We start from the raw sequence: 26,880 nt of genomic DNA on the forward strand, positions 1-26,880 counted from the left end.
ATACAGGTCCTTCAGAATCAAACAGAATTAATGAATTTCTCAAGCTCGTTTTCTGAAGTAGATTTTTTTCCCTTCCTGCTTCCTGCCACAGTCACATCCTTTATTCAGTACCATGGAGGTACAGCTGCATAGAGGAGTATAATTCATGAGAAAGAAACGTGTGTGCTTGGGATTTAAAATAACACGCTCCTTAATTATATTTAATAGTGCCTTATCAATAGACTGATAAACTTGGGTGTTTGCCGTTCCTATTGATTATGATGCTCTGTAGCAGGCAGAGGCAGTAACTGCTGCTGCTGATGGAAAAGAAAAGGTACTGGAAGGAGGAGGGGAGAAGGAGGTGGGAGACGAGGGGATTGGCTGCTTGCAATGTCAATCACAGCTGCGGGGCCCGGCTCTTCCGCTGCTCTAGCCCTGGCTCTCCCTTGAACAGCTCCTAGAGAGAACAAGGCGTGCGGAGCCCAGATCACCAGCATCATGCTCCTTGGGCTTGGATCGTAGATCCCCCCTCTTTGAACATTAAAATAACTCCTTCGCACATCAGCGTCCCAGACAGACCCAGCGAGACAACAGGCACGTGAAAGAGAGTGAAAAGAAAGAGGAGGAAGAGAAAAATCTGCAACCAAGTGGACTAAAGCAAAAAGAAAGAGTGCTTTGCTTGCACAGCTGCAAAGTGGGAATTTAAAGAACTGCAGAGAGAAATTCCAGCTCATCAGCACATACACATTGCAGAATTACAGATCCAGGTAGAAATGACATCAACAGGGAAAGAAGGCAGCGGAGCTCAACATGCACAATATGTTGGACCCTATCGTTTGGAGAAAACCCTAGGAAAAGGACAGACAGGTTGGTTCCTTTGCAGCAGCACCCGCGCCAAGGGGAAGGTGCTGTAGCAGCCAGTGAGGTGTTGGGGATGGGGTATGTGAGGGATCAGGTTTTCCCGTTTGCCGATTTAATGAAGATAATATTCACAAAGGATTTTTTTTTGCTTTGTTTTTAATATCCATGTTATTTTTTTCTCTTTAAAAAAAACCAAGATGCTTCATGTTCATTACTCCTTCTTATGGGTGGTGTTCTGGTGACGGAAGGAGTGCATGCAGAGGAAAAAATAGATGATGCTTGTGGCGGATTTTCACATCAATTTCTTCTCTGCCCTACTTAGAAGTCTTTTCTTTTTAATCAAATTATATTGAAATGGAAGGTTCACAGCCTGTAGTACCAAGGAGGTGGTGGTGGTGGTAGTGGGGGAGTCACCAGCAGTATTTCATGACATCATGATTGAAAAGGGTGTAGTCCTTAAGGTGCAGTTGGTGGTGGGAAATATATACAGTATATCTGTGGCACTGACTGCATTGGGCATTTACCAAATATGGATGGATGAGCTGGTGATTTTTTTGTGTAGCATCTGAAATAAAAGAAAAATACAGGATCAGTAGCAGAATTCTGGTTATCCTATGTTTTTGTAGGAAGAATGAGGGGGAGGGGAGGTTATTTAATTATTTCTCTTAAAGCTTGTTTATGAACTCACCCCCAGCAGATCTGTTTGAATGGAACAATGGTAAGAAATATTAAAAAGAGGAAACAGAGTGGAGGGAATTAGCGGAGAGCAGGTGCTTCTGCCCTACATGACATAATTAGATCCTCTAAATGCGTTAAAGATCTGGACTTGCTGTTGCTTGCTTAGATAGCATATTCACTTCAAGGGCAGGGGATCCTTAATTGGAAGGAAAACCTCTAAAAGAAGCCCAAATGACTATTCCTTTTTTTATTTTATTTCATTTTCTGTAGTAACAGGTGCAATAAGCAATGGGATCTGGCAAATTCACTGGACTGGGGAGACCCCCTCCCCTCAAAGTGAACTGAGTCTTGAGATGATAATTCAGGGAAAGGGGAAATTAGTAATAGGGGGCTTCTTTGGGCATGTGGGTATGAAGTGTTGTTCATTACGGTGGGACAATAAAACATGATGCATTGTGGTGGGGTGGTTTTTTTTGTTGTTTTTGGTTTTGTGTGTGCGTGTGTGTTGTTTTTTCTTTTTTCTTTTTTTTTTTTTAAACCAGCCGAGCTTTGCCCATCTGTTGTCTAAAGGTTTTAATAGGCGTTTCCATCCCCAGCTGCTGCCTCTGCTCTGCCTGCTTCCTCATTGCCCTGCGTGGCAGCAGCTCTGCAGTCCGCAATTTTCTTAGGGACACAGTCAAAATCCAGATCTTTCTCTGTAAGAAGCAATGCTCTTCTGAGATGATTGATTATAACCCCCCCCATCTTTCCCCTCCTCTTCACAACCCCATAGCAACCGTTCAGAGACAGGGATGGGGATGACATTGTCTTCCAGTGAAAGTGACTTTTATTTATATTTATATTTTTTAATCCTTTTCATTACATCAGCTGCTAAAGGTAGCTATCTGTCAGTGTTTTGGGTATCACCTTTATTTATTCTTTGCATGGCTCAATAAGCCCTTACTTGTGCAGCTGTATCCTTACTAAAATCTGCTCTAATGATGAAAATACTCCACCAAAAAAATGCAGTATGTTGGTAATAAAACTATCCTATTTCTTTCGGTAATCTTTTTTTTTTCCTGGGTACTCCAGGTGATCAAAGATCCAGCTGTGGATGACAAATTCATTTTTGTCTTCATCACCACTTCCTTTTCTTTTTCTCACCCTCTCAGTACCCCTCCCTCTCATGTAAAACACAATTGTCTGATTCCTGAAAATACTACCGCATTAACCTTTCGCTCCAGATCTCATAGCCTGACGTTGTGGTCCTAAAGGGTTATCTGCAGCTTTGGTTATTTTTTTTCCTCTCTGCTAATCTTCCTATCTTCCTCCTAAGTGATTAGAGACGTGGGGGTGGAGGGAGGAGAGCATGCGTTTAGAAGCTGCTGTTGGCCTCTGCAGTTTCTCAACCACCTGGACAAGGGTGAAAGTTTCCTTTTGCAGTTTTACCACATAACTGATCTTAATAGATAAGTCTCTGCGGCCTGTGCACATGAGTGCACATAAATGCACAATGCATGGTGTCATAGAAGCTGGAGGTGGTAAATGAGGGAGGGGAAGAAGAGAAAAGCTTAAAAGTAGCTGATGTCAGCCTATGTCTTCCTTGCCATACCTGCCGTCGATCAACATAATAATGCACTGAGGTGAAATCTAGCTCAGTGTTAAACATACATGGCTGAATATGGAAAGATGCCTTCTGGTCTTCTCGCGTTTTCTGTGCTAATCACATTTGCTAGCATGCAGAATGCCATGAACAGTGTGTGCTATGTAGCTGGTCCTCATCCTGCTTGTTTTGAAGGGTAAGCAAGCAACCTGCAGCATTTCAGAGAGATGACAACAAGCGCAGTATGAGGGCCTCATTCACCATGCTGTGTCGTCATGGTGTGGAACTTTGAATTTGGGTTGCAGTGGCATATAGCTCAAGAAAAACAGTGATTGTAATTATTCCCTTAAAGCTTGACTTTAAAGCTTGGAAGATTAGGAGGTAATAGCTTGGAATACATATTTATTTTTTTCTGTGGGATGGAAAGAGAAAAATTTTGCAAAATGTAATGGTCAGTGGAAAGAAAGTCTAAGTTGTGTTGCTAAATCTTACCTATTTTGCAGTGATGTTTGTACTCATCATTTCATTTTCTGTAATATACTGATTATTGCAGATATGCAAGCTTTAGCTTTGCTCCCAGGTATATTAATATTATGCGAATCTGTTAATTACTCTAACCATCTTTTACTTAGATCAAAAGAATAGTTTTTTGGAGTGGAGCATGGGTTTGTAGTTCAAGGCAGACTTAGGGTGCTGCGGAAGGGTAATGTGATGGTAAACAGAATTATAACTAGCCTGCTCTCCATGAAGTTCTCGCTGATTATCATCTTAATAGCTGAGAAAAATGTTTATCACCAGCAGCTTACTGGTCTCTGCAAAGAGGTTCAGATGCTGCATCTCTGACATTAGTGGAACCTAATGACATCTATCTGTGGTTAGGCAGATTGACGTGGAAAGACCTTTAATTCAAATAGGTGGGTAACAACTGTTGTTTCAAGTGTTAATTAGAATTCAAAATAAGATGCACAAAATTTCTCCTGAGTAGCATTCTGTGCTGGTGTCTCAAGCTTGCCGAGGGTGACTGATGCTACGGAGGATGAATACCTCTTATTTGGAGAAGTCAGAAAAGGACTGCGTGAGACAGAGCTGAAAGATGTATGTGCTTATGCCTTTGCTGGTAGCAGAAATGGTAGAGAGAAGATATGGGAAATTGTTTTGAATAACGTAGCATAAGAACTTATAACGTGAGTATAGGCATTAGATGGTCTTCGCTGGCCTGCTTGCTTTTGTAATAAGTTAAATGCTGAATGTCTCCCTTGTTTTTTTTTTGCAGCTGGATGAATGGTTTTGTTGGAATAGAAGCAGCAGTGTAATTTGAATTATTATACTGCAAACACCTTATTTTACAGAAGAGTTAGTGCAAAAGATTATTTCTATTTATGTGATATGAGGGGAAAGGTTGGTTTATGTAAGTTTTTTTACAGTTTTTTATGTAAGTTTTTTTTACAGTTAATTATAGGAGGTTTCCATTGTAATTAACAGTAATGAGGAAAAGGATGTGTGTCACGTTACAGTAATACACGTGGAAACAGTGCACCTTAAGAAACCCCAATCACACCTAAACATGAAATACTGTTTTAGTTTTCCTAACTCAGACATTTTTTTCCACTTGCCATTCATTTTGTATTTTGTATATTCCTCTTATTGATTTTTGTTCCACTGGTATTTTGGCTTGCGCGTTTTCTTTCTTCCCGTTAATCCCATTTCACCCTCAAAACTCTTTGAAGAGTGTCTGGATTGCAGCCGTTAGTAAATATTCACTGTTGTCAGAGGTGAGGGACTCAAGTATTATTTCTTGTGAAGGACTGCAGAATTCCAGTATTTTCTTGTATTTTCATTTGATATTGCTTTATGAACTTTGGCATCGTAGTTTGCTATGGCACCAAATCAATGCGCAGTCAATTTCCAAAACACTGTTCTGTCTACAAGTACTAAGAGACCAAGTCTACGTGATTGTTACCCTATTAACTTTAAGATAATCTTCGTGAAAAAAACTAATGTTGCTGATCCTTATTGTTTTATGCCTTTCATTCATTTCAGAACAAAGAATACTGCTGAAACTCATGTCACTTTGACCTTTGACAAAATGTAGGGGTCTTTTTTCTGTATTGTATGCTATGTAACTTACAGCCATTTCTTCTATGTATGTCTTGTCTGTGTGAGCCATCAGCAAGGTGTTTAGCAGTATGCTGTTCAGTTATATAAGAGAGATCATTACGTTTGAGTCTCAGCAAATTCAGTAGTCTTTTATTCAGCGAGGCCTTGAGCAGGATGTCTCTTTGCAGCCTTAACCACCTGTTTCTGTGACATCCTCAGAAACTGAAGTTTATTTTTTTGTGTGTGTCAGACTTGGTTGCCATTGAAAGGTTCAAACCTATCGGAAGAATGTTTTGTAGACAGTGATTTCAGAAGCCTGTTTTGTGTTGTCTTTATTTTTTTTCTGTATCTGGCTAAACAAAGTGTATCCTTTTTGTCCATACTACTGTAAATATATTTTTGTCCCGTTTGTTAGATACGGAGGGAATTCTAAAATAGTTCTGTGTTATTCAGTTTAGTTATCAAGATGAACATATGGTTATTGATGCGTAGTCATTGTGGTTCTCTCCATGGCCTTTTCTTAAAGTGCGTATTCTGTTCATGTTTTCATCTATGTTTCTGCTTTCCTTATGAGAATCACTTTCAAAATGGTAAATCTGCACCCTATTTTCATGATAGCCTGTGAGGACTTGATTGATTAATTAACAGCAATACTAGAAATAGTAGTGTTGCTAGAAATACAGTACTGCATGCAGTACTGGGGGCATTAAAAGTTTTAAAATCTGTTAGTGAAGTTTTGCCAGGAAGATTAAGTAATAGTTACTTAGGCTTAATGGATTTTCCAGTAATGATTATGAATTTTCAGAGATTTAGTAGCTCTTAACTTCAGGTACCTTTGGTCTCATTGTTTGAAAGTACTGTTTTCCTGCATTTATGATTGAAATAATACTGGTATTACCTTGAGAGTTGTGCCTTGTGTCCAGACTTGGAAGTCCAAACTTCCCTTTTCTGACTTGCACTTTTTTTTCCATGCAGACTCCTCCCTGTTTGCTACAGTGAAAACATTTATGAACCTCTGACCTTCCATGAGCTTTGTGGAGGCATGCCATCAATCTTTTATCCTGGTATAAGTAGCAAAACTATCATGGACTTATTGAAACAGGAGTAGGCTCTGAAGGTTTGTTTTCATTTGTAGAGCACAGTAAGCTTTCTCATCCAGGAGTTGTTAGAATTCAGATACACTGTCAAGTGAGTAGGACTAGGTGATTATTTATATATCAACATTTCAGACATCAGCAGAAATACAGAAGCAGTGATCTTTCAAATAGAATTCTTGTGCTATTCAAGTGCTTTTTTTTGCTTTCTGTCACTGTCCTAGTCTCACTGTAGTGGGAATAACTATCTTAGAATAATAAGAGTTTGGAGAAATGAAAAATGTTTAGAGGTAAATTTATTAAGAGTGGAAAAATTTTTCTTCCTAGAAAAACTGTGATGAACAATTGTAGTATTTTGAATGAATCCTTAAGATTGCTTTTATGAATTGCAATGGAGCAGCTGGTGAATGTTTTGGATTCACTGTGATATTTCTTTAGTATACCACAAATTTACTCCATACATTATATTTTAGAGTCTTTAATGTTATATGCTTTATAGAGTTAAATAATAATTGTAATGGCAGCAATAAATGTTGATATTCCTTTCAAAATTAGTAGGTAGGTAATATGTAACAAACGTAGGTGATGAAAGCTTACTGGGTTTGAAAAGAAGTGAGAAATTTGGAATTAATGCCTTCTGAAGTACTGGTTCATGAAAAACCTACCATGTGTATAGAGAACAGTCCAAATGAGAACAGATTGAAGCCTGGATGTGGATTTCCATAGTGGTGGAGTCAAGGTAGACACACAATTGGATGCTTAGGCAGTGATGTTCTTCAAATGCTGTGAAGTGTTAACTTCCCCTGTGAAGTCGGTTGGTTCAGTTGTGCTGACTTAAGTAGGAAGCTCATCAAGCCCATGATAAATAGGTAAAGGTAAAGGAATTTTTGTCATGGATTGTTCTGTTAAGAAGCATCCCAAAGAAATTTTTTTGTTTTGTTTTTATTGTAAACAAACCTGGAACGTTTAACAGTCTTATATGATAATAGTGTTGGGCTGCTCAGGTCATGCATAAACAGTACTATTTTTTCTACAAAATATCCATAGCAGATGTAGTAATGTGAATTATTTCCTGTAAATGCTATTCATAATGAACTTCAACAGTCTTTATCTGCAGTGTCTGTAAGTGTAGTGTGATCTCTTGAAAGTCTTTTGTTGCAGTTTTTTGGTTTGTGGGTTTTTTTGTTTGTTTGTTTGCTTTTTGCAAACACCTATTTTCATCTCCTTTCGTTATGTCTCTTTACCTTGCTTTCAGATTGGCTGTGTTTGGTCAATACTCAAAGATTTTATTTGTACTCTTGGCTGTAGTCTGCTGGATATGTTGTGTAAGAGAATCATGCTCCACTTGGATGGCATTGCAAACACTTCTGGTATAAATGTTTGCAAGTGCTAACTCTGAAAATGTAGTTTTCCTGCATAGTTTGACGTAAATCCCATGAACGCCCTTACCTAGAAGACAGTTTTCTTACAGGGGGAACTCTTGTGTCACAGCTAGAACTGATGATTGAGCATCTGGTGAAGGGGGTGGCTGGCCCAGGAAGCACAGGGGCAAGCAATTTACCTGTGTTTCCCACCTGATTGGAAGGGATGGGCCCAGGGAGGGCACCCAGGATCCAGCTCTCCTGTGAGCATCTTCTGGGTGAAGGCCACTTTCTGAGGAGGAGTGTGCTGTAGCCGGAGACCCTCATCACCAGCTGGGTGAGTTAAGTTTCTCCTGTATATGATTACTGACATTTCTAATTGTACTTTGCCTGGTATGACAAAGAACTTACAGGAATCAATGTCACTGCTTCTGAGGACCAACACAGGTATTTTCAAAGAAGCACACGTGATTATATCAGACTTACTTCATTTAAAATGCATATTTTGAAATGTATCAGTGGTGTTAGCTAACCTATTCATTTTGACTAAATCTGTTTACATATTAGAATCATTGCTGATAAAAATCCCGTTTTAAAAAAAGTAAACCACCATACAACTTCTTCATTTCTTCAGTGCTTTTGGAAATTAAGTTGAAATTGAATTTAAGTGGAACAGAAGAAATTGTGTTCATTCCTTTAGAAAGTGTTCAAGTGGAGAATGGCTTGAGAGCAACCCTGAGGAGAGAAATTTAAGTGTCAGTTGATGAAAGATTTGGCGTAAACCAGCAATGTGCTCTTGCAGTGCAGAAGGCCAGCCATATCCTCTCCATTGAGGGAAGTGTGACCAGCAGGTAGGTTGAGGGAGGTGATTCTGCCCTTCTACTCTGCTCTCCTGAAGCTCAGCCTGGAGTACTGTGCCCAGTTCTGGGGCCCCCAACACAAGAAGGACATGGAGCTGTTGGAGTGGGTCCAGGGAAGGGCCATGAGGATGGTCAGAGGGTGGAGTACCTCCTCTATGAGGACAGGGTGAGAGAGTTGGGGCTTCTTAGCCTGGAGAAGACAAGGCTCTGGGGGGACCTTACGGTGGCCTTTTAGTACTTGAAAGGGGCCTACAAGAAAGCCAGGGAGGGACTTTTTAAAGGGCATGTAGCAACATAGACAAGGGGAAACAGTTTTAAACTGGAAGAGGGTAGCTTTAGACTAGATATTAGGAAGAAATTCTTTACTGTGAGAGTGCTGAGACGCTGGAACAAGTTGCCCAGAGAGGCTGTGGATGCCCACTCCCATGAAGGAGTTCAAAGCCAGGTTGAATGAGTTTTTGAGCAACCTGCTGGGAGGTATCCTTACCTATAGCAGGGGGGTTGGACCTAGATGATCTTAAAAGTACCTTCCAACCCAAACCATTCAATGATTCTATAATACTCTACTGATATTACTGCAAACACTTTTTGTCATGAAGTCATCGTTTGTGACACAGATGCCTGTAAGATTACTGTTGTCCTATGCACTGTACAAGTGGGAATATGCTGTTTATTTCACAGTGACCTTGGGATGCAGGTTTTACAGTTTAATAACAGAAGTGTATATCAGCAATTGAAAATACTGCCAAGGACATTGACAGAGGACATGAAATATGAAATATGCTTAGAAAGGGACAGGTTTGGTTTAATGTTAACATTAAGTTCTGACTGGGAAACTGAAATTGAAGAGCAAGGTGTATAAAAATGCTAAGTGTTGGTATTTAAATACAAGCAAATCCAGATACGTTCCCTTTGTAGAGTAACCTTTGGGCTGATGGAAGCAGTTGATGTCTTCAGTGCTGGGTTGGGTGGAGCAGAATATTTACTTTGCTTTGTCAGCAATAATGGTTATGTTTTGAGAAAATTATTTGATTATTTCCATAAGGCCACAGATCATGATCAACTGACATAAACTGAAGCTGTCCTAAATTACTCTTTCAGAGCTTTAGTAGCTGAATTTTCAGTATGTCAGTTTTTGTGTTTGACTCTTACTGCTCCTTCAGTTGGCTTCTTTGCATAAATATAATAGCATATTTAATATTAAAAACTAAAGAAGGAATTGAAAAATAAACTTCATCTGTGATGTTGTAAGGGTTTGGTCTAGAAGGGGCTGTTCCTTGCTCAGTCAATAACAGGTTCTTCTGCATTTTCTTATGTGCCATCTACTTACTGATGACGATAATTGATAATTTGACAATCAAGGAATTTGGAAAAAAGTTTATATTTTTCCAATTACTGACTAAAGGAGTTTATTGCTGGTAAAAACAAACAAAACTGTTTGAGATTTGTAACGCTGACAGTAAAAATGAACTGATACTGGGTTTAGGGGACAATGAGAAGGGAAACAAACATAATTGGCTGAAGATGTGTAAATGCCATCTCTATTTTCTAAATGTACCAACTCTAAGTGGAAATTATATCCATGATAATATTTCTAGTGAAGTACTGAACTTTTACAGTTCAATAAATGGATAGGAAACTCTTCTCAGGCATCCATTTAGTAAGTGCTTTTCTGGCTTCCTGCGCCTACTTAACAAACAACATACTCTCTTTATATCCTGAGGCTATTGCAATTTTGATTTGCCATCTTTTGCAGTGTATGTTTAATGTTGGAGAAAAAACATCTGTGATGTAATGTGTATGTATATATTTTTTGAAATAGCATCTACATTACATATGTATTAAAAAGTTCTGCTTTTTGCAGCATCATTTGTCTGTGTATTCAGCCTTACGTGCTATAATCCGAGTGCCTCTGTCACTTAGGCATTAGGCACTATTGACTGGAACAAAAATAATGGAAGAGTTCCATTCTGGGGAAAGCGAACTGGTCTAGACAAAAAATCTGTTAGTTTTCTGCTGTCCCTCTGAAGCCTGCTCTTGGACTTACGAATTTAAGTGTGACGAAGGCTTAGGGGTCATTCTTCAGCAGCAGATGAGAATGTGCTGGGTTTTCACATTGACCCAGCAGGGATTCTGGTGGAACACCTTTTCTTTTCTTTAACTTTCTTCTTAGTTATTTTTGTGTGTGGCTAGCATCGTAAATTTCTATTCAAATACTGACCTTGAAAAAATGAATGTTTAGTTGGTCCTTGTTGAGGTACCTGTAGACCTTGTTTGTGATGCTGGCTTGTCAGCCTTACGATAATACAGTTCATAAGGAAGCACAGTAACATATTTCTAGCTAAATGTGAGCTGGTGTATTGTTTCCTTTGTTTAAACAATATTCTGCTCTACTGAAGTCTGAGCTAGGCTATCCCAGGACTATGCTAAGACAAGTTTTATTACATTTAAATTAAAACACCAGTTAAAGTAGGAAAAAGAAGGCTTCAAGTTCTAGATCCTTGTGGAGTGAAACGGACTGAGTGACATTTAAAAACTACTTGTGCCTTGTGCTGACTCATTGCCAGCTGGAGGTTGAGTTATTCATCTTGCCTGCCATTTGCCCACAGTAAGCTTCATGAAGTGACGATGTGGATTTCTTTTAATAACTGTGACCTGTCTCCAAGTTTAGTGAATTGATTTGATGCTCAGATTTTTACCTTACTGGAATCTCTTCATCCCCTCTATTCCAAAGCTCTTGTCTTCATTTCAGGTTGTAAATGGTGGGTAGTTGTAGCTGTCAGATTGAGGTGTTCTGCTGTCATGAGATACAGGATTGAGCTACAGCTTTCCTTTTGAAGTTTGGACTGTCTGTGCTTTCACTCCAGTTACCTTGCCTGTTCAACACAGTGGCTAGTTCAAAAGTTAACATCCTTATCTAGAGGATGCTAGACACAAGTTTGGTTCTTTCTATAGCTGCTGTTTCCTAGAGTGAATTAGTGAAAGCCTTAGGAGGGAATTCTCAGAAAAGTTTTGGTGATGTTACAGTTCCAAGACTGGGACCCTTTATAATTTCATCTCTATTGTGATTAATGATGAGAAAAAAAATGTCCATTTTCTTACTTTCTCTCAGAAGAGATTAAGGATTAAATCAGTTTCTCCTTCCCTTGTGGAAGAATTTATACCTTTCTCCTCAGGCATTCAGCGTGAAACATATGGAATCTTTGAGACTTCTCTTGTACTTTCAAACTTCGTTGACACTGGTTAACTTACTCTAATGATGTAGGAGGAATTACAAACAGCCTGAAGAAATAAATTTTGTTTTCTTAAGAAATCAGGCTGAAGCAAAGCTGTCATAAACAGTGCAACTTCTTGGAACTGCATTTAGTTTAGAATGCGATGAGGTGCTGCTGTGGCAGACTGAGTTCACTGGAGCACAGACACTTTTTGAATTTTGCCCCTCAGCTTGGTTAAAACTAACATCAAGTTGAGAGGAAGAAGTCATGTTAGACCAGACCACATTATGATCTAACACTGTGAAAATCCCCACCCATCTTGATAAGGTGGTTTCCTGTCTGTTTTCTTCTGCTGAGGCTGTACAAAGCAGGGGTAAATTGGTCCTTTCTTTTTCCAATCCGAGTTCAATGACTGGGCAGTGTGGGAAGAAGGGAGCCCTCGCTGTATTTCCTCCATGTATCCATTTTGGTCTAGTGTCAGTATTTGAAGTAGTCCTTTCCTGCAGAAAGCTGAGAGGAAGACTGAGAGTTGTTTGTATGTTTGCAATGCCTGTCTGTACAAAAATGGTCACCATAGACAAAGCCAAGTATTATATTACAGCTTGGCAATGACACAAGTGCCATAGCCCTATTAAACGTGGGCATTTGTTTTTTTGAAAAGGCATGGCCATGAGTGGCACAGCTTTTAAGACTCCTTATGCTGTGTGAGCTGCAGCCTTAAACAGTTTTTCATTAGCTTTTGAAACTAGTTAAATATGTGTTTTTTTCTTATGAATTTGTAAAGCTTGATGAAAATAGTAATTGTCAATAGGAAGATCTCTCCTAGTGTTTGCTTTTTTCTTTTTTCTTTTTTTTCCTGTGCTGTGTTTCTTCTGGGTCTGTGGCTTATTTCATTGCTCGTGTTTGTGAAATTGCATCTCTTTTTGCTTCTGGTTGTTTTCTGACTGTACTGAGTATATTACTTAGTCAAATTCCCCACTCACTTACATCTGTGCAGCCCCAATGACTTCGAGGCGTTGCTCAAGTTTGTCTGAGAGGGAAGTTTGACCCATGAGCACACTTCTCATTGATGATAGTAGAGGCAGACCTCTGGCAGTGTTCTAGTTACGAAGAGCCTAGGAATACATCTCTGCAGTGAATATTCAAGTGAATTAGAGCACAAAGTCGAATAATACTGTAAGTGAATTCAATTCGCATTGAAAATACAGGCATAGCATAGAATTCTAGTAATTCTAGAAATTACTGTCTTTCATCTTTAAAGCAGAAATCTGCTGGCTCGTCTAACAGAAAAATTAAGGTAGACAGAAGGTTTGAATACTTCAAGAGTAATTCTTTTCTAATATTCTGTCTTTCCTCACCAGTTTGTGTTATACATCAGCATGTAGGAGATATCCTTACATTTAGTATTGCTGCACCTTTGCTAGGGGCAGATATGACCGAACTACTGGCATAGTTGGACATTTGCCATCTCATTACCAGGTGGCTCTTCCTTCTCAAAGGAATTGCTGCAAATGTAGGTGTCATTTCTAGATCTGAGCTGCAACATTCATCATTGCTTTTACTACCATCAGCTCAGGTAAATGATAGCTGAGAGCCTCTTTATCTTCACCAATGCTTCTTTCTTCTCAGTGTGTTTTGATTCCTATGGCCTGGGAACTAGTTCCTCCACAGATTGCTTCTCAAGCATCTGTAAGAATCTTATGTGCTTTTTGAGTGTCGACTACTCATTTCCATGAAGTCTGCTGGAGGGGGGAAGCCCCAGTGTGGTTGGTCTTGTTCTCACTGTACAGGTGGAAACTGAAGACATGCCAAGGGAAAAGGATTTTGATCTGTTGACGTGTCTATCTTGCCATCAGAAGAGTGATAGTAGCACCAGTAGCTAACACTCTGTCTCCTGGTGGAAAATAGGGCACTGCAGACTGTGTGAAGTTTAGGTAGGTCTACCTGAGCACCTCAGACCTTTGCCCTGTGCAGAAGTCCAGGCTTCCCCATCTTTACCTGATGATGTACTCACACCATTTGTGCCTTTGTTATGCTCTGTTGACAAACCCCCATCAGCTAGAAATCAAGGTGGTATGTATGATGTGGATAAGCTGTGTTTGTATACAGTGGACTGTACAGATGATAGGAGTGTGTATGATTTCATTGCGGGGTTACTTTTTTCCTTCATATGTTCAAAATACTGACCCTGTGCTTTACTCTGTGAAGTTCTAAATCTGCTGTGAAAGATTATTCTGTGCTCTCAATTCCTATTGGATTAAGGGTACTCAGCTTCTCAAAGGATTGCATCCCTATTTGTACTCTTATGCTCTCTGAAATACTGTTAAGTCCTAAACTGGTGATTTCTTGGGGAAGAGCAGTAGAGACACTTGTACAAAACAGGCTCTGTTCGTGTCTTTGTGCAGCATAATGCAGATTACTCAGAAGCAATAACTATGTAGTTGTCACTGGCCCTGGAAGGCTCCCCCACTGACTTGGGTTGGAGTGTCTGGTGAGTTAATTTGTCCATTTTTCATGATGCCCTACTGTAAAACTAACATAATGCTGAAGTTCTCCTTTGGGACTGACAGGATTAGCTGGATAGCGGTGATACCATTTTAAGAAGTAGGAAGCAGCGTGGAAGGGCCTGGGATAATGCTGCTTTTTTAGACCTAGTGCTTTTTTTTTATTTTTTTATTTTTATTTTTTTATTTTATTTTTTTTTTGCAAGTGTTCATGTGCATAGCTTCAGTTCATTTATTATGTATCTGTTGGTTTTTATCTCCTGATGACATAGGAGATCAGTACATAGCCTGGTCTTTCTAGGTGATACCTTTTCATGCTGCATTTGTTTTCCATAGCTTCCCCTTCTAATTGTTGTAGTCTTGATTCGTAAGTGCTGAAATCTCTGGCTGCAATGTAAAACAAAAGTTGGCTTAACTATCCAATAAAATGTAAGAACTGCTTTGATCTTCCATTTTGACAGTTTGTGGTTGTGCTGACTTCTGTTACTTTTTTCCTTAGAGGCATTTGTCCCTCATCTCTAAAACAAAATGTCAGTGAGTTTAAAAAGAAACAAAACAATGTTTGTGTGATGCTTTGTGTTCTACTTATAAAAGATTTATAACTTGGTCACTTTTATTTATGCTCCTGTAGAGCCAGTAGAATTACACTGCAGTGTTAAAGTGCAGCAGTTTCATTTCCCTGCAGGCAACAGCCCTCTGGTGGTGTGTTGAGTTTTCTTGTTTTGTTGTTTGTTTTTTTCCTCTTGTGAGTCATTGGGAATTCTGACAGACAGATAAGATTTTAAAAATGCCTCAGACTAAATTCCTTCATAGTCCTGTGTCTTCTCTTCCTCCTTTTTCCAGACCTCACCTCGTCCACCCCCATCTAAATTTGAAAGTGAAATGCAAAGTTAAGAAATGCATCCACTTGATAATAGCAACAGTCTTATTTGGTCGAGTGATATTTACCAAATGCTTTTTCAGTAAGCTTCAGCTTACAGAACTGTTGCCTGGAAAAGGGTATAGGTTGGTGTGAAGTGGGTGTGAGGTTAATGGGTTACTGAGCAGACTGATTGAACTGTTAGGAATGCAGGCATTTCTGAGGAGGCCAAAATTCAAATATCAAAGAATTAATTTTATTTTTAAGGGGTGACCTTACAAGTTTGTTATGGGTGCTACTGTTAGTTGTTTCATGTTACTGCCTGGAAAAATATTTCAGCTAATGAAGAAGGAGAATACTCTGATCAGTGCTTTAGAAGTGAAATTTATCTTTTTGCTAGCATCAGAGTCATTTGTCACTTGAGTTCCACTTAGTCCCTCTTTTGAAGGATTGTGTGATGTATTGGGAAGCTGAAGCGGGAGTTCAGAAAGTAGATGAAGTAAAATATTACTTGTCATTTCTGAGGTGGTAACCCAGAGTTCTGTGCAGAGGTTTTTCAGGAGCTAAGGTTATAACAGGGATATGTTTAGTTTGTTTCAGGACTATAGTGAATTTCAAAACCACATTGCATCTGCAACTGCATTATTGTAAAACACTTTGTAAGAAGAGGTAGGGCTCTGTTATGAACCCTGAAGTTGTTTTATTTTAAGAAGGGGAAGAAAACAAGCTTTTCTGTAGTTGAGGCTGAACAGAAAATAATTCAATTTTAAAATAATTTTTAAAATGCACCTCTTTGAGTGTGATGTTTGAGATCTACTGTGTGTATGAAAACTGAAACAATTTACTAAAGGGATTTGTATGTTGATTTTTTTTTTTTTTTAATTAATAAGACTAACAAGGGATAGAATTGATTTGGTATCACAGTACTTCTCTACTATTTTGAGAGAGAGACAATGGTTATAGCATATGTCTCCTTTGAATTCATTCTGTGGACAGAAAATGGTACAAATCTGTGGCCTTACTAAATAAAGCTTTATGTCACTGGTGATAGAATTACTGGTCGTTATCAATGGATAGGCTAAGATTCATCATGAAAATGCAGTTTCAGCCATGCTGACTTTGGGGGTGTAAGTCTCAACTGGTGAGTTTTTTTTATTGTTTTGGGCAGTGTTTCGTTTGCTGGTTTTATGTTGGTTTTACATAGGTTTCTATGTTGCAGGGATAGGTCAAATTTTGACTTCTAATTCTTGTAGTTAACATAGTATGAAAAGGAAGTAAAATGAAAGAAGAAAGCTAGGAAGAAGTAAATGTGCCCTCCTCCCCCAACCCCCTGTCTTGAATGCCAGTGAATGTCACAACTTAGTTGATATTTTACTGGTTTTAATTAAAAAGAAATGAATTTTGGCTCTGTGTAGTGAAAGTGTCTTGGCATAAAAAAAATAAGACAAACAAGAGATTTTTGGATCATCTTTCAATGTAAAATACAGAGCTTCAGTCACCCTAGGGCTGTTCTTTTAAAACATAAAAGTGGAGGCCAAGGCATCACTAGCACTTCTTGAGTAACCCACAGTCTCTGAAGCAAAAATGAAATCATGCTTACTCAGCTTTTTGTGTGTGGCTTAAAAACAGATGATGCTGTAAACATGGCTGCTGCAGTTTACTATCATTTATTGGAGGAAGAATAGGAATGGATTGTTACCAACTGAGGTGCTGTTTAAAAACAAACAAACATACCCAAACGGATGAACAAACAAACAAAACCGAACTACAACATCAGAAAAAAATCTGAAAGGTCTACATTTCTTTTTCTAACTTCTTTTTCATTCAATCCATAAAAAAAAGGAGTACAAATTCCTGGATGAGGAAACTTGTTTTTTTTCCTTTTTAAATTGAATTTTCTCTCAATAGAAACAGCAGTGAATCATCAATACATGAACAAAAAATCATATAGTTCTGTGAAGCTTGCTGCCTTCCAGTGAACTGATATCATCTGTGAAAAATGAGAATTTCTTTTTTTCTGTTAGCTGTTGTGGTAAACCAAGGATGAAATTCACTGAAGGGGACAGTGCTTGGCCACTTCAGAACTCTTTCAGCTCTCTATTTCTAAGAGTAAAGTTTTTCTTCAAGTATACGCCAATTCAAAATGTTTAAAAATAAATAATTCAAGTTACGAATCTGGAAATTAGATGAAAGGGAGTTATCTCAAGTAAAGTACGGAATATTTTAAATAGATGTTTTTACCAGCAAGAATCTCAAATTGTTTATTTCTAGCCTAAAAATGAAAGCAGGTAGTTTTTGTTGCTGCTGGAAGTGTTGAACTTGATAAATGTTGGGGTTGATGTCAGTGTAGCTGTGCATGTATCTTGGGAAGAATTAAATCTCCAAGACTCTATTCCCTCACCTTAACAGAGAAGCAGCTAAAATTAGAGTAGTCTGATGTGCTCTTCACGTTGCGAGCATTAGTCTAAAATGTGCTTTTTAATTGTTATTTCCCATTACCTCCTAACCTGCAAAGTACCAAGATGGGAAAGGAAGCTGCCCTGTTACAGGCTCTGGTTTTGTTAGTGGGATGGGTGTGTTTGCTAATATGAGCTTTGCAGTTTTTGCCATCTTAATACTTATCTTGCTGTGGTGTTGCGTGTGTATGTGTGCTGCTTAACTGCATTTTGCAAGTTGTGTAACGTGAGCCAGTTCATATCCAAAACAGTATTTAAATGTAGGTTTTAAACAGATGCCTTGCTATCGTGGAGTTTTTCTTTCCTCTGATTATGACAGACTTGCATGAGAGTCTGAATTTCTCCCTGGTCATCTGATGTGCATTATTTATTTTTTTGTCCAGAGGCTGTTTTGTATGAAAATATTCCATAACAGTGGGCCAATTTGTGATTTGTAGACTTCTTTTTTTTTTCTTTGAACTTCTTTGGGTTACTGGTATCTGATACAGCAGAGCAGTGTGTCTTAGTGTGAACCTTTTTTGTCTTTCATTAATGTCTATATAAGAATTGCTGTGTGCAAGTGTGTGTTGTGAGAAAGCTGTTTGAAGTGAGGGCATTGTATGGGTTTGGCTTTTGAATTATGGATAGACTAAACGGCTTCAGCAAGTGCTTTAATGTAAGGTATATATGTGGAAATATTAATCAAATGAGATTTGTTTATAAGCTGTACCAAAAAAACCCCTAACCTTGTACATTCTATCTTCAACTCTGATGCTTATTTGAAATGACATACTGCTGAAAAGAAGCGTTTACGAATTGAAATGTAAGTGGGTGACCAAAAGGTAATATATATGCAACAGCATTTTTTTACGTCCGTTTTTGTACTTCTGAAGAACCCATCTCTGCCTCCTATAGTAACAAGTATTGATAGCATCAGAAACAACTTTTTGTTTATTCATCTGATGCTTTATTTAAACTTTTTTATTCATTATCTGGCATTCAGCAGGTCAGTGGTATAGCATCACCTTACTGCTCACCCTTTGATTTTTCACTCTTTCCCTGTGGCGACTTTCTCTGTTGGGTGCAGCTGGATTTAGCTTGATTCCCAACCTCGCCAGCAGCATTGTAAAATCGAACTGTAGCATTTGAAAGCAACTGGTCTATTGAAAAACAAGCTGAAGCAATCCAGATTTGGATTTCAAAGGGAATAGAAAGGTCTCAGTCCGTGCTGCTGTTGCAAGCTCAGCATTGTGGGGCTTGATTGACTGTAAGCTCACTTACCATTAAGAAAAACTTAAGGATATTTAATTTAATGACAGGCTGTAAAAGTGAGGTATGTGAGTTCATGAAGAAATCCACAGCCTTTCTCTCTCCACAGGCAAGCTGGAGTGTTGCTTATGCTGTAGCAAAAATGGCATAACTGTTCTGAGACTGTCAAGTCTTACTCTAAGATTATGCAGCTGCGCAGAAAACAGTTTGACAATGCGTTACTCCAGAAACAGTCTGAATTTGTATCCCATTGGCTTCAGTAGAGTTAGTCTGTTTTATCCTCGTGTAACTGAAAGAAGGGTTGAATTCTTTGACATCATGGACTAGGTCCTCAACTGGAATCGATTGATGGAGGGACTTATACTCTCTGCTAGTGGAGTGGCTAACCTTTGTTATGGGTTGACCTTAAGAAAAGCAGAGCGTATGGATTTTTAAATGTGAGAAAGGGCTTTGATATTGTTTTCTCTCTCTTCAGACACTGCTAGTTAAGAGAAAAACAAAATGACGTGTACTATAAAAGGTTGTAGTGTCAGAAGATTTAGATATCACACTCTTTGCAAATAGTTTTTGCCTTTGAAAAAACCTTTCTGTAATGTGCCCGTTTCTTTCCTTTCTTTAAACAAATGGTTATTGAACTTATAGCAGCTGTATTTCTATGTTAATGTGCAAGCTGTGGTTATTATATTACCTCTGTTCTAAGATATTCACAAGTACTTGCAGTTGTCTTAGAAAATTGACCTTTGGATTTGGAAAATAACTTCTACAATTGGCCTGTAGTCCCAAAATGACTTCTTTCTCCCCCAAGAGATCTTGATAAAAATCTATATGACTAGGTTTGTTTTATCTGAATGTTGGCAGCAGGAGGTGGTAAGGAAGAGAAGGTCATTAGTTCAGTTCCTTGTTGGAAATAAATCTCTGAGAAAGTAAAGATAATCCTTCATTTGAGGTTTGCTCAGCTTTTTTCCTGTGCTTAGTTCTATCCACATCAGGATTTATACTTTTTTGTACTTCCTTTTCATTAGAAAATCTAGAAGGTGTTAATTTTGCATTAACATTAATGAACGGCAACAGAAAGGAAACTTGCCAAGTTGAAGAGGTACTGTCAGTTACTTTAAATCTGGATTTTAAAGACCTTTGAGTTTCAGTAGAATGCTTGTAGGGAAAAAAAGTAATATTTACTCCAGAACTGAACAGAACCACATGCTTAGTTTTTAACTGCATAAGATGTAAAACTCTATAGGGATCTATTCTGTAATGCAAACATCAGATTTTGTCCAGACTCTCATGTTCTTTGGCACTGTGAAGTCCAAGTGTAAGTTTTTCATTCCTACCTCAATTTTGGGTATGTCTACGCTGCAGTTAATACCCAGACAAGAAGGACTGCATGTTGCTGTGATTCAGACTGGTACCTGCATTCCCGAATTTGCAAGTGTCTTGGTTACCTCTGCTCTGCTATCACAGAGTTTTGAGTGGTCAGTTCTTGACAGGCACAACAAGGGTACTGTGATAAAACAGTTAGTTTGCATCAGATTCGAGGACTGTTATGTTCCAGTGTGTAGTAGATATAAGTTGCTGCAACTTTTTTTTTTTAAACTCTCTACTGAACTGACTTTGGAATTGCCAATAGTAAGGTTGTTTTTTTTTCCCCCAGTATCTGTTGGTTTGTAATCGACTTCCATCTGGATTACAGATACAAATCTATTCTCAATATCTATGTCTTTAACAGATCCTTTTAAACTCGTGGTGATATTGTGTGGCAGCAACTTAATGTCTGTGCATATATATTGTGTAAACTTCCAAATGAAGGAAGAAGAACATTTGAAATACTTTCATCCTGTTCTTCCTTCTCTAATTGTTCTGTTTTACTTTTACTTTATCATCATTCTGTCTGACATTATGCAATGCATCTTCACTCAAGTCTTCCAGACTGGCCTTTTTCATTCTACTCTGATAGAATCCCTATTATGGTTACATTCTCAGTCCGATTTTTGATCTCACTTAATACTTTGGTTACCTCTGCACATCAAGTTGATGTTGAAGTGTTTGAAGTGATGGCAAGTCAATTAACGTCTCACATTAATTTAAGAACTCAACAAAATCCAATTCTGATTCACATTATTCTTTCTATTGTGCGTTTGTTAACACTGAATTTCATCTACAGTCATGCCTTCTGTCCTCCAAACGTTGTTGTTAATCTTTAAGTGTGTAAGTGTGACTCAAGCGATACGTTGGTCTTGCACTAGCCTACTGCGCAGGGGTAAATTTCACCCTTTGTGAGCTGATGTGTCCTGTCACATTAATTGGGGATGTTCTGTGCATTTCCTAGGGCAACACAAAGGATCAAATTTCCCTATTAACCCCATCAGAACTGAATTAAGTGATGCCATATCTCGAATGTCTACTTCAAAGCTGATGTATTGTGATCTATAGCTTAAAAGTTTTGATCTAGCTGTATGCTATTGTAGAGAAAACACAGAAGTAGCAATCTGCTGGATGTTGAGATAACCTGAGCTTGAAAAGGTCACAACTACTATGTCCAGGTGCTGAGAGATTTGTTGGTTTTTATTTTTTTCTCCCTGATATTTCTGTTTTTAATGTATCTGTTTTCAAAGCAAGTCAGTAATGTTTCTCCCAAGGCCTAAAACATGAAAGGAAATTTTGCAGAAGTGACTAATCCATGCTACTTATGTTCGCTGGTCTACTTCCTTGCTTTTGTTAAAATTAAAATCAATTTTTTTTGCTGTTTCATGCAGATTTTGTAGGTAATTTAGCAAATGGCTAGATTCAAGTTAGGGATTCTGATTTCTTATCTCTCTTTTTTGAGTCTTGTATCTTGATGTACCACTTTCTTACCTCTAAAGGGATAATATTGTTCCTTAAAGCAAACTGCTTTGAGTGCTGCAGGACGGTGTCTTACAGAAGCTAGAGATTTTTCTTTTTTTGTTTCTTTGGAGGTGTAGCCTATCATCATATATAATGGGACTTTCTGACATTTGATTTATCTTTGTTGCTTGCCAAAAATATCAACCAATTGATGGATTGGATAAAAAAAAGACTATCCTCCATATCATCAAAATGAGGGGAAAATCTTCCTATTTCCAAAAAATACTGAAACGAAATGAAATTGCAGGATGAGGGGTGTAAAAAATATGTGAACAGATGGGAGAATTTCTTCCTTGCAAGCTTATTATTATTAAGATTGTTATTATTTTTTGTGATTCTAACTTAGAAAGAAGACTTGATGGGTTCAGTGATCACTGATGGCTATAAAACGGGCAAACTGTGCCCAGCTGTTCAATGGATGCTTGTCTGATTGTGGAAATCCTTATGAAGCTGAGCAGGGACAAAAAGAGAGGAGCATACTGGTATCTTAGTGGATTTAGTTTTGCACAGTAGCATCTGCTAAACATGCAATTTAGACTAAAAACCATAATTATTTAATGAGTAACCGCCTACTTTCTCTCCCGTGTGTTTTTCTCCCCACCCCATGAAAGAGCTGGCTTCAGGATATGCGTAAGGCATGGTTTAGTGTATTTGCCTGCTGCGCACACTGAGTATTCTATATGTTGTTTTGATTTATTTATGAGTCTTTATTTTTTAATCTTTGTAAAATTGCAGGGAGAAAGGAGACATAGGACCTTTACATGACAATCTTTATCGGCTATTATCTAGTGACAGATGCCTTCTTACATGACATTTTAGGGACTTTGAGGCTCTTGGTAATATTATTTGAGGTTCAGGAATGACCTTGCATATCAGAAGGTCTTTGCCTATCCTGCATGTCATCATGACTTAAATATTCTGGTGAAACAGCACAAAGCCAATAAGCGCTGTGTCTGGGGCTCCTGCAGTCTCTTTATCCTCCTGTCATGTTTAGGAAGAAAACAAAAATGGATGTATCTTTTTAGAGAAATAGGATAAATTGTTGCTGAAAGAAAATAGCTGTGTATGCAGCTTAGAACAATCTACAGGTTGTGCTGGATACTTCATCATGAGCACTATTTGGAAAATAAACTGCAAGAAATCCAGTACTGGGCAAGTTGAGAACCTTGCAAGTGAGCTTCTGGGCTCAGTAAATCACTCGTGTTAAGTCAAGTTACTTTATTTGGCCTAGGCTTGTCTTACATGTGGTTAATACTCATTTTATTTATGACACTAGATGGGTTTCAGTTCCCAACTTATTAATAGGTGAAGCTCGTTTGTGCTGGTGGCGGATTTTGTTTTAGAGTTGGCAGTGGAGAGCAACAATATCTGGAGTGTGCAAATGCTATTTTCTATGTAGAAATTTAGATGAGTGTGGAGCTGGGGAAAAGAAAAAAAAAAAAAAAAACACAAGGAAAAACAGCCTCAAAGGCTTCCTATTTTAAATGATATTTTAAATTTCTCACTGTGGAGGTTTTGTCTTGATTGTCTCAGCTGAAATGAGTTTCCACCTATGTGGATTCCATATCAGAAAACTTTTTAGCTTCAGTGACTGAAATACAATTCTTTCTTATGCGTCTGAGTTGTGCTTCTGGACTTTGCAAGGACTGAAAAGCTACTGCTTCCAAAGGCCTCTTTGCAGCCTCACCAGGGATGCGATACAGGAACCTGATGGGTAGCAGGGGAATTAGAAATGTGAGGCCAGAGTAAGGGCTGTGTGCAGCAACTGAGCTAACAAAAAGAAGTAATAAAGAGGTACCTGAGAGGGAGCTTACTGTTTTTTGTTCATTTTGTGTTTTTTTTCCTTGTTTATTTTTTTTTTTCCTGGAGGAATTGCATCTAATCTGAAGTGTAGCCAGTGTTAATGAATCCTTTCTTACGTGTCATATCTGATGTGCTTGCCCATCCAGGAAGACCTGCCATGTTTCATGGTAAAGTTAAAGGTTTTGAAACTAGTAGTGGCAGTGAGAGTCTAAAGCATGCTCAGAATACTTCTCTGCTAGTTTCACTGTGAAGTAGTTTGGCTTGAATTCTTTTTGGTCAATTAGAAAATCACTGTGTAGTGAGAAACTTCTTTTGCAAGCTGGTCCTGTGCAGGTTTCCCTGTTCATGTTTGCCCAGTCTTGTGTCATGGATTGAAAATGAAGCAGAGCTCTACCATGACTATTCTTCGCTAATAGAAGTTTCTGAAGCAAATCAGTAACATGTGAGAACAATTTTAGGCTGATTTTTGCCTACATCATCGCAGTCCAGCATTGCAGGAAGGGAGCAGCAGTTGATTTAATTGTAATTCCCCATTTTCTGCTCTAAGTGGAGGTAAGCCATGATAGTGAAGCTGGCTTTTGAAATGAGTGCTTATGTAGTTGCTGTGCTAATGCATTTTTTAATTTTTTTTATTTTTTTTTTTTTTTTTTTCAGATCAAACACGTACTAGTTCCTTGTTGGATAAGCAAATGCTGGTTAAATCAGTCATTTAGATCAATAATAACTTTCTTTTATATAATCATAGACAAATTATTTTCAAAATGTTGAATTAAAGTTGAAAAACCTAGGGATTGCCACTTAAAGCTCTGTCTTGTGGTATAAGAAATTATTTCATAATGGGAATTTATGGTTTTTGTGTCTCTGTCCTTGTGGATCTTATCTATGAGTGTATGGCCTTAGAAGTATGGCAGGAAGCTGTGCCAGGAGTTGTAAAGTAGGCATGCCTAACGTTTCGCTCCTTTGGATTTGGGGTTGGTGGAAGGCAGGTTGACTTTCTTTAGAAAATTGCAGTGTGGATACGTTGTTATCTCAGTAAAGGATGGTATCTGACACAGGTTGATAATATAAATTATTGGTTCTTTATTTCTCACCTGACTCTTGAACACTTAATTTTCTCAACTGTTCAACCAGCAGAGCTCTGGAATCAATTCACTAAGCTGAGATAAACGTCTGATGATAATTGTTACTGTTTCTATACTATTTAAATACCTTGGGATTCACTTTCCAAGGGAACCTTATCCTAGCTGAGCAGATGCTACTCTGAGAAACTGGCTTTCTGAATATTAAACTTTATGGACATTAAGTAATGCCAGAGGCCAAAAAGAGTAATTTAAAAATAAATGTATTTTTCTTTCTTGCACAACATAAAAACCTTTGCATATTGATGCCCTACTCCTTGTAGTAAAAGTATGTTTGAAACAACTTTTGTCACTGTCTGGATTATTTCACTTATTTTGAAATAGGAGCTACCAGTACTGAAAAATGTGTTAGAAAACTTCATTTTTGTTCTAAATCCTTTTCTGTGTCTTTGTCAAACTACAACTGTTACTATAAAACTATACTACTAAAATGATTTTTCTGTTTTAACTACAATGCTTTTTGTGCTACTGATGTTATTGGGTAGTAAGTTCCTAAACTACAACAGCTAATTCTGAATGCCCAGCAGAATGCAAGAGTTCATCATCTTTTTCCACTGATGATGCCTCATTTAGTCAGCCTTTTGTTTCTGTTTGTCTTTGCATGTTGAATATATACATAGCATTAATACTAATTTTTCCAATGATGCTTAAAGACAGCCCTAAATGCAGGAATGGATGGTGCTGTACATACAGTTTATGGATTGCTGGTGCTGTGGTGGGTTGTGTTGCAGTTCCTCCAGCTTTCAATTCTCCAGTAATGTTCTTGTCCATAAGGAATTGACTCATCTGTGAACTTTTTTTTTTTGCTTTGGGAAAACGATGTGAGATTTGGAAATCTGCTTCAGGCAAACTGAAGGAACTGTCCAGCATTTTCCAAGCTGAATTTATTAAAATGCTCTTAGACTTGAAAGGGCTTTTTATGTTGGCTTTCAACACTTTAAAAGCCAATCAGCTCTTAGAAATATTTATCTCTACATAGAGCATGTATGCTTATATATCTCAAATATGTTTATTAATTGAGATGACGCATACTTGCTAAGACAAATGCTGTTTGTAGCCTCGTTCTGGCAGTTGCAGTTTGAAAGTGACTGGAGCTTTAAGAAAATTTGAATAACTTTTGAGTTTGCATAAGGGAATAAAACATGCTTTTTTGAAAATGATGGGCTATGATGTGTCCAAGTATTCAAACTAAATAATACAGAGTTGTGGCTAAGCTATGGATTAGTTGAGAAAATTCCTGAGGATGAAAAGATGGATATAATCTTGGTGTATTGATTCAATTTGCTTGTTATCAAAAGTCATCTTAAAAATTTCAGAACAAATAAGTCACAAAATAGTGTTCCCTCTTTCAGTTGGCTATCACCAGCTAGTTATAAGGATGAGAGAGCATGTCATTAACTGTTAGTTAAGAATGACTCTGCAAAATTGATGTCTTTCTGATGATTTCATAACAGAATCACAGAATGGCCAGGGTTGGAAGGGACCTCAAGGATCATGGATCTCCAACCCCTCATGGTCTTAAATGGTCTTAAAAGCTGCAGGTTGTTATATTATATCAGGCTTTCATCAAACCTGAAGCTGAGCTGTGCAGCAGCAAATTCTTCTCTGCAATTTGCTTTAAATCAGGAGCCTCTGAATAGTACAGCTTGGGAAGAGAAGCTTCAGGGATAATCTGAGCTTCATGTTGACGCTGTAGCAGTGGGCAGCTTATCACTAATGCTTTCATATTTGCATCTCTACGTGTTATCACTTTTGTTGTTGTTTGTTTTGATTTTTTAAACACACATACACACCAAAACAAACAAACAAACGACCTCTTAAAAAGCCTTACTGCAGAGAATTGCTTTGTGGCAGGATATCCTGTTAAGCAGGATATAATGTAGAATATCACTCTAGGAGAACTTGTTCTTTACACTGTCTTTCAAGAGTTTCTAGCCTTGACTGTCCCAAACTGTCTAACCAACTGCATTATGTTACACAGATATTAGTCATAGCAATATCTAAAATCTTGTCACTCGTTTTTGAGTTACTACTGCAGGAATGAGGGGTGGAGAAAGGGGTTTTAAAAAAGTGGGAGCTATGTTACAGTGAACTTAGGTATTAGAAGATAATAATGTATCACATAAAGATTTGTTTGTTCACTTGCAGTAAGTTACAGCTGAGTGGAGTCCTCAAACATAGTTGTCATCTTGAATGGTTGAAGGCAGTTCTGGGGAACTGGGTTTCTCTCCCCCTTCCCACTTTCCTCATCTGAGCCAGGT

General features: G+C 38.1%; 1 protein-coding gene across 2 annotated transcripts in view; it reads left to right on the forward strand.

Moving 5' to 3' along the window:
• The first annotated feature begins 655 nt into the window (after positions 1-655).
• The window catches only part of BRSK2 (BR serine/threonine kinase 2), a 294,340-nt gene continuing 268,115 nt past the window's right edge, over positions 656-26,880 (forward strand). For both annotated transcript variants that reach the window (XM_042884557.1, XM_042884558.1), the window contains exon 1: positions 656-846. In XM_042884557.1, the coding sequence (XP_042740491.1) occupies positions 753-846 (94 nt within the window). In that variant the 5' untranslated portion in view covers positions 656-752. The remainder of the gene's footprint in view (positions 847-26,880) is intronic.

Source organism: Lagopus leucura, unplaced genomic scaffold (assembly GCF_019238085.1).
Source record: "Lagopus leucura isolate 7727_CA_CO unplaced genomic scaffold, USGS_WTPT01 Super-Scaffold_100044, whole genome shotgun sequence".
NCBI classification, from domain to species: Eukaryota; Metazoa; Chordata; class Aves; order Galliformes; family Phasianidae; genus Lagopus; species Lagopus leucura.